This window comes from Bidens hawaiensis, unplaced genomic scaffold (assembly GCF_021521415.1).
Source record: "Bidens hawaiensis isolate Kalapana, Puna unplaced genomic scaffold, B.hawaiensis_p1.1 tig00043565_1, whole genome shotgun sequence".
NCBI classification, from domain to species: domain Eukaryota; kingdom Viridiplantae; phylum Streptophyta; class Magnoliopsida; order Asterales; family Asteraceae; genus Bidens; species Bidens hawaiensis.
In genome coordinates this window covers 1-7,741 of record NW_027497730.1, presented here as the reverse complement: position 1 = coordinate 7,741, position 7,741 = coordinate 1, and the positions used below count along the sequence as shown (strand labels likewise).

The window sequence follows — 7,741 nt, the reverse complement described above, 5'->3', positions numbered from 1 at the left end:
ACTATACAATCAACGAGCTAATATATATACATAATACCTAGCCAACCATTAGGTTGTCTAATTTATACAATATTAAAATGTTAAAAAGTCATATTTTAAATTTAAATAAATAAATAAATATTGACATTTTCATTCATTTTTCATGTGTTGATGAAGAAAGGATTTGCCCTAATCCAGGCATGGAACAATAGAATAGAATGGAGATATTATTATTATTAGTTCCCGGGGGATAAGTAAGGTAAGGTAAGGTTGGTTCTTCACAAGACAAATATCTTCAATCTCTCTGGTTAGTCTCTTCATCTTCTTGTTTTGTGGTTATTATGGCTGTAATTACACTCTGTTCCCCCACAATCAACCAGCCCTTTCACACCACTTCCTCCGACACTTCAACAGCCCATAATACTACATTATCCTTAAACCACTCTAAATGGAACAGCAAACGTAGGAAAACACCAGCGGCTGTTTGTCTTTCCTTAAATCCCAACAAAAACATGTCTAGCGACCAAATTACGAGGTTTCTTAAGTCAATTCCCGACCCATCTCAAGCTTTATCTTTCTTCAAATCAACTTCTGAGCTTCCAAACCTTGTTCACAACACCCAGTCCTGCAACTACATGCTCGAGTTCTTGCGCCTTAATCGCCGAATCCCGGACATGGCTGCTGTCTTTGATGTCATGCAGAAGCAGATTGTCTATAGAAATTTGGATACTTATGTAACCATTTTCAAGGCGCTTGGTGTCAGAGGTGGGATTAAACAAGCTCCATTTGCACTTACTGTAATGAGAAATTACGGCTTCGTGTTTAACGCATATTCCTACAATGGTCTCATCGATCTCCTTTTAAAATCCGGGCTATGTACAGAGGCTTTTTTAGTCTATAAACGGATGCTATCCGAAGGTGTTACACCGAGTCTCAAAACTTACTCTGCGCTTATGGTTGCCTTGGGAAAACGAAGGGACACGCAGAATGTCATGCGCTTGTTGTCTGATATGGAAGACTTAGGACTCAAACCGAATGTTTACACTTACACCATATGCATTAGGGTCCTTGGTAGAGCTGGTCAAATAGATGAGGCTGTTCGAGTTTTTGAAAGGATGGACTGTGAAGGTTGCGGGCCTGATGTTGTTACATACACTGTTCTAATCGACGCCCTTTGCAATGCGGGAAAACTCGAGAGGGTTAAAGAAATGTTTTTGAAAATGAAGGCTAGTAATCACAAACCGGACCGTGTGACATACGTTACGTTAATGGACAAGTTTGGCGATTGTGGAGATTTAGACTCGGTTCAATCGTTTTGGACCGAAATGGAGGCGGATGGTTATGTGGCGGATGTTGTGACGTTCACCATTTTAATCGATGCGTTATGCAAAGTTGGAAATATAGAAGACGCGTATGTCGCGTTCAACTCCATGAAAAGTAAAGGGATTTCACCAAATCTTCAGACATATAATACGTTAATTCGCGGGCTTTTGAGAGTTGATAGGTTAGACGAGGCATTAGAGTTGTTTGCGGGTCTCAGTTCGTTAAACATCAAACCGACTGCTTACACGTACATACTTTTTATCGATTACTATGGAAAATTAGGTGAAGCGGATAAAGCTCTCGACACGTTTGAAAAGATGAAGGTTCGAGGAGTTGTCCCTAACGTTGTCGCGTGCAATGCATCGTTGTACAGTCTTGCAGAGCTTGGTAGAATCGGGGAGGCGAAAAAGATGTTTTATGAGCTTAAACAGAGCGGGATTGCACCTGATTCGATTACTTATAATATGATGATGAAATGTTTTAGTAAAGCAGGTAAAATTGATGAGGCAATGAAGTTACTTTATGAGATGATGGAATCCGGATGCGATCCGGATGTGATTGTGATTAACTCGTTGATTGACACGCTTTACAAGGTGGACCGAGTCGACGAGGCATGGGATATGTTTAAAAAAATGAAGGAAATGAATCTTTCGCCTACGGTTGTGACTTATAACACGTTACTGGCTGGTTTGAGGAAAGAAGGCCGGGTTCGTGAAGCGATTAATTTATTCGAAAGCATGGGTTCGTGTGGGCCCGTTCCAAACACGATTACTTTCAATACGCTTCTTGATTGTATCTGCAAGAATGATGGAGTTGATTTGGCTTTGAAGTATTTGAATGAAATGAGTTACAGCAACTGCAGGCCTGATGTGTTTACTTACAATACGATTATTTTTGGTCTAACGAAGGAGAATCGGGTTTGTGACGCATTCTGGTTGTTCCATCAGATGAAGAAATGTTTCAATCCCGACTGTGTAACTTTATGCACGATAATCCCGAGCATCGTTAAGAGCGGGAAGGTGGATGATGCTTTGAAAATGACTGATGCGTTTATTTGTGCCCGAAATGGAAACCGACCAAATAAGATATTTTGGAAAGATTTGATTGAAGGAATCACAAGTGAAGCTTCATTACATAATTCCATCATGTTTGTTGAAGGATTGATGATTAACGGAACGTACGTTAACGATTCAATTCTCATCCCTCTTATTAGCACTTTATGCAAGCAAAAGAAAACCCTAGCCGCGCATTCGTTGTTCTTAAAAGTAACAAAAGATTACGGGATTCAACCGACGCTCAAAGCATACTACCCGATAATTGACGGTCTTCTAGAAGATGATTTTAATCAACACGCGTGGGATCTGTTCAAAGAAATGAAGAACTCGGGGTGTGCACCGGATGTTTTCACTTACAATCTGCTGTTAAACGATCTTGCAAAATCGGGAAAAGTCAATGAGATGTTTGACTTGTATGACGAGATGCTTTGCAGAGGTTGTAAACCGAACACGATAACACAAAACATACTGATTACCGGGCTTGTTAGATCGAATAGTTTAAAAAAAGCAATGGATTTATATTATGATCTTATTAGTGGCGGGTTTGCTCCGACTCCGTGCACGTGTGGACCGCTAATCGACGGTCTGTTAAAAAATGGGAAGTTAAACGAAGCAAAAGAATTCTTTGATGAAATGGTGGAGTACGGATGCAAACCGAATTGTGCGATTTATAACATATTAATGAATGGGTATGGAAAAGCGGGTAATGTTGAAACCGCGTGTGAGCTGTTTAGTAAGATGGTGAAAGAAGGAATACGACCCGATTTGAGATCGTACACGATTCTTGTGGACTGTTTGTGTTTGGTAGGGAGAGTGGATAATGCTATGTACTATTTTGACCGGATGAAGGAAACAGGGCTTGACCCGGATGTGGTTTCCTACAATTTGATGATTAATGGGCTTGGAAACGCGAGGAGGATAGAGGACGCGCTGGGCCTGTTTGATGAGATGCGAGCCCGGGGGATCGTTCCAAATCTGTATACGTATAATGTTTTGATACTTATTCTTGGAATTGTTGGGCAGATTGATGAAGCGGGAAGGATGTATTCGGAATTACAAGTTATGGGCTTGGAGCCGAATGTGTTTACATATAACGCGTTAATAAGAGGGTATAGCTTGTCTGGAAATCCGGGTCATGCGTATGCTATTTACGAGAAAATGATGGTGGGCGGTTGCCGTCCCAACACGGGGACGTTTGCGCAGCTTCCTAATCAATCTTGATACCCAGGTCTGTATTTTTTGTAACTATGACCTTGTATTCCCTGATAATAATAATAATCCGTGTTTGCAATGTTACCATTGACATTTCTAACTTTTACTTTTTCATATTTTGATGTTTCAGGGTTGGTCATCCATCCATCAGAAGAGGGTATCTAGGGCTGCTGATGTATTCTTGTACATGTTAGTTAATAGAGCAAAGATAATTGAAAATTACACAAAATTCATCTGTGAATATTTCTACCATATGTTATTAATTATATAATATTTGTTCAAATATATAATATATGTTTACATAATAATGTGAAACATGATAAAATAACTAATGTGTGATATAAAAAAGTTAAAGTTAGAAATATACATAAAAATTGTTATAAATTTATCAAACAATTGATAGATAATGAGTCCGGCTCACGAGACAACCTTGAGTTTTAGTTAGGCTTGAACGAGCTAAGCTCGATCTCTTGTATGTTAACTGAGTCGAACTCAAACTTGACTCGACTCATTTACACTCTTATGGATAATAAGGCTATTGCCTATATTTAACGGAGGGTGAGGGTGAGGGTGAGGGTGAGAAGAGCTCTAGCAACTGACGATCACGCCAACAGAACATTGCACTACAGTTCCGTGAGCGGGGCATGGAGGGGCTTCTCGTGAGCCAAGTCAGACGCACAAAATGAACAATGGTGGGAGCCAATCATGTACCTCTCTGCCTAAGAGATTTTAATTGTTGTGCTTTTCATTATTAAGGGTATTTTAGTTCGTTCACACATATTTAGTTAACTTCCATTCCATTTTAGTGATTAACATTTGTGCAAACAATTGGACAAAACTTGTAATATTTTAAAATTTGGGACTAAACATGTAAAATGAGCAAACAACATATACCATCTATGTAATTAATTCATTTGATAAAAAAAGATTTATTGGATTTTAATAACCCTATTGAATGGTAATTACCGATAATAATCCCAATTCATTTTATCGCCGCTGACGGTTTCAAATTTAAAAAGTTGCCCCCAGTGGTCTCTCCTTAACAAGAACTTGACGGCGTAATACTTTTTTTCCGAATTTGAAACTAATGTTTTAGGGATTTTTGATCGAAAGGAGGATACGAGTCGATTGATATAAAACTTAGCTCAAAACGGTGTTACAAACGGCTTGATTTGTGTTAATTGTAAATACAAACACCCGAATTGAAGCATTGTCTCGTCGTTTTGGAGCAACGAAGTTTTACATCAATCGAGTCATATTCTCTTTCCGATCAAAAGCCTTAAAACATTAGTTTGAAATTCGGAAAAAGGTACAACGCCGTTAAGTCTTTTAACGGGACCATTTGGGGCCAACTTCTTTAAATTTGAAAACGCAAGTGATGATAAAATGAATATGGATTATTATCGGTCAATATCATTCGATAGGGATTATTGTTAAAATCCAATAAACCTAAATAATAACTGTAGACTTTATTAAAAATCAGTGTGATTTTATTACAGCTACCAAACATCTTAGAACATTATTTTCATTAATCATACATACTAAATGAATAGTTTTATGTTTATTTTGAAAAAAGATGCAAACTTTACAACATGATACATAACATATACTACAGAAACTTGTTTACAACAAATGATTACATTTGAATATATTGCAGTCGTCGTCATCGTAAAACACTAGCATCAGTTATGAGTGTAAGATCATCCACGACAGATTTTATATCCGGTCGTTCATCAGCTGGAAGTATACACCTAAGCGCCACCTGGATCATATCTTCAGCCACTTTAAGCATGCCCTCACTATCATTCTGAAGCTGCTCGTTAACACACTCGCTTACCCGGTTTTCAACACACAGCAAACTGACCCATTCTGTCAGATCCACCACCTCTCCACTGCTGCCCAGAATCATCTCTGCAGAACATTTTCCCGTCACGAGCTCTAATAATATGACTCCAAATGCATAAACATCACTTTTGCGAGACGGGCATGGTTTGCTTGTGCTGCAAAACTCAGGGGGGCGGTAACCGAGGGCGCCTGCAGTGAGAACCTGCTCAGCGGTCCCGGATGATGTCATCAAGCGATGCAGGCTGTAATCAGTTAAAAGGGGGTGTTTCATGGTGGGTGGTTCCAACAAGATGTTGGTGGATTTTAGGTTACCATGAGGTATGGCTCTCTCGTTGTGGAGGTAGTTTAGGCAACGGGCTATATCTACAGCGATTCTGTATCTATCTTTTAGATTCAATATGGGCAGATTTTTGGCATCCACTTCTGCACAAAATGAAGTCAAAGATTGATATTTTAACAACAGAAGACAAGAAATCAATAAATCACTGCTTATTATAATCTCCAACGATAGCATAAAAGACAAGTTCATTAATTACATCATCAAAAAGAAAGTTGACCCATTTACTTATAAATGTGTTGATTAACTGGTAAAATGAAAAATAGATTAAAGGGAAGCCGTCAAATGGGTGCCCAGTGGTCCAAAAGTGCATGTTTATACATAAAATAAAACCTCCTAAAACATTTTATTCGAAAACTTAGCTTATAACTTGAATTAAGTGTTTCTATAATCATATTTGACGCACCAATCATTCATAAATAAAAATTGGACTAAAAGTGTTCCGTGTCAACCCAACCTGACTTGTTTTTTACCAGTACCAACCGTTTCTAAATTTGGTGATGTGCACAATGCCAGAAAGAAATAAACATTGAAGACAAGATATATTGAGAGAAAACTTACCATTATGATAAAGTGACAAACAAGGTGCATCAATATAATTTGAAATAAGCATCTTCTCATACTCTCTAGGTCCCCAATAATACCCCTGCAAGGACACCAAATTTGGGTGTTTAATATTACCCAGTTTCGTGACTTCTCTTGCAAACTCTTTCTTCCCTTTCGAACCTTCTTTCAACCATTTCACAGCCAAAACACGACCTGATTGCAGAACCACTTTGTACAATGTTCCATGACAACTCCTACCAATCATCTCTGCAGGAGCTGAAGAAAGTTCTTGTGCACTGAACACCAACGACTCATGAAAAAGATGAAGTTCACCAATCAGTTTATCAGGTGAACTTGATGATGAAGGTGGAAACGCTTCTTCAACTTTTCTTTTTGCTCCTGTATCTTTTAGCCCTTCAAAAACCGTTGTATTATGCTCACTTGTAGTTGAGAACTTTGGCGATGAGTTAGGTGCTGACGTGGCAAGAACCGAAGATATTTCTTGCTGATTTTCAGAACATTGTTTAGAGTGATTTCTTTCTTTGTACTGTTGGGTTCTGTACAACACAATGAATGCTAATAACACGAAGCTAGAAACACCACCAATCAATCCAGCAATAAGGACAAGTTTAACATAAGATCTTTTCTGAGACCCACGACCCTTTAAAACATCTTTTGGTGAATATGGGAAACTCAGCAGATCATTTCCCGGATGGAAAGCCGAATCAGGGAAACTCTTCAAGTTTTCAGGCACGACTCCGGAGAGATTGTTATACGACATGTTAAGTACCTTAAGTGCACCAGGAAGATTATCAGGAATGTCACCTTGTAACCAATTATTAGACACATCAAGCAAAGTCAAGTTTTGATAATTTCCAATTTCTTTTGGAAGATGGTCGGTTAGTGAATTATGTGACAAATCAAGAAACTCGAGGCTTGATACAGTGGTATTTTGTACAACAGGTATGGTCCCACTGAAGTTATTGAAAGACATGTTTAAATAAGTCAATCTTGATGCATTAAAAAGACTAGACAGGATTGTACCAGTAAACTTATTGTGGCTAATATCGATAGTTTTTATTTCAGGGTAAGTAGCTAAAACCGAAGATAACACGCCTCCAATTGAGTTATTGGATATCTTGAATGAAGTAAGCCTCAAAAACTGACTAGTTTGAATTGGAAAACTTCCTGTTAACAAATTTGAACTCAGATTAATCTCCTCAACATAGTTTCCCCAACCTTGAATTCTGGATAAGTTGCCAGATAGCATATTGTTACTTAAATCTATAACAGCACAGTGACCAATAATAAGAGGCAAGATGCCTGTGAGTTTGTTGGATGACAAGTTAAGACTCCTTAAAGTTGTGGAGGAGATACTGTCAACAGGACCTGCAAATAAACAATGGCTTATATACAAAACTTGAATATTTAAGAAACAATGGCA

The 7,741-nt window shown here is 38.4% G+C and overlaps 2 protein-coding genes across 3 annotated transcripts; one reads left to right on the top strand and one right to left on the bottom strand.

Annotated features, from left to right (window-relative positions):
- Positions 1 to 299: 299 nt before the first annotated feature.
- LOC143594379 (uncharacterized) lies at positions 300 to 3,842 on the top strand. Of its 2 annotated transcripts, none has more exons than XM_077073704.1 (2): positions 300 to 3,585; positions 3,700 to 3,842. In XM_077073704.1, the coding sequence occupies exon 1, from the start codon at positions 321 to 323 to the stop codon at positions 3,576 to 3,578; it is 3,258 nt and encodes a 1,085-aa protein (XP_076929819.1). In that variant the 5' UTR covers positions 300 to 320; the 3' UTR covers positions 3,579 to 3,585; positions 3,700 to 3,842. The 2 variants fall into 2 exon arrangements, with proteins under 2 accessions (XP_076929819.1, XP_076929820.1); XM_077073705.1 differs by having other exon boundaries at positions 300 to 3,598; positions 3,721 to 3,842.
- Positions 3,843 to 5,076: 1,234 nt separating this feature from the next.
- Positions 5,077 to 7,686, bottom strand: LOC143594378 (putative inactive receptor kinase At5g10020; the record flags this gene model as incomplete). The annotated part of the gene is made up of 2 exons (XM_077073703.1): positions 5,077 to 5,837; positions 6,313 to 7,686. Coding segments are annotated over 2 exons (1,979 nt in total), but the record flags the coding sequence as incomplete, so codon positions are not given.
- Positions 7,687 to 7,741: the final 55 nt, after the last annotated feature.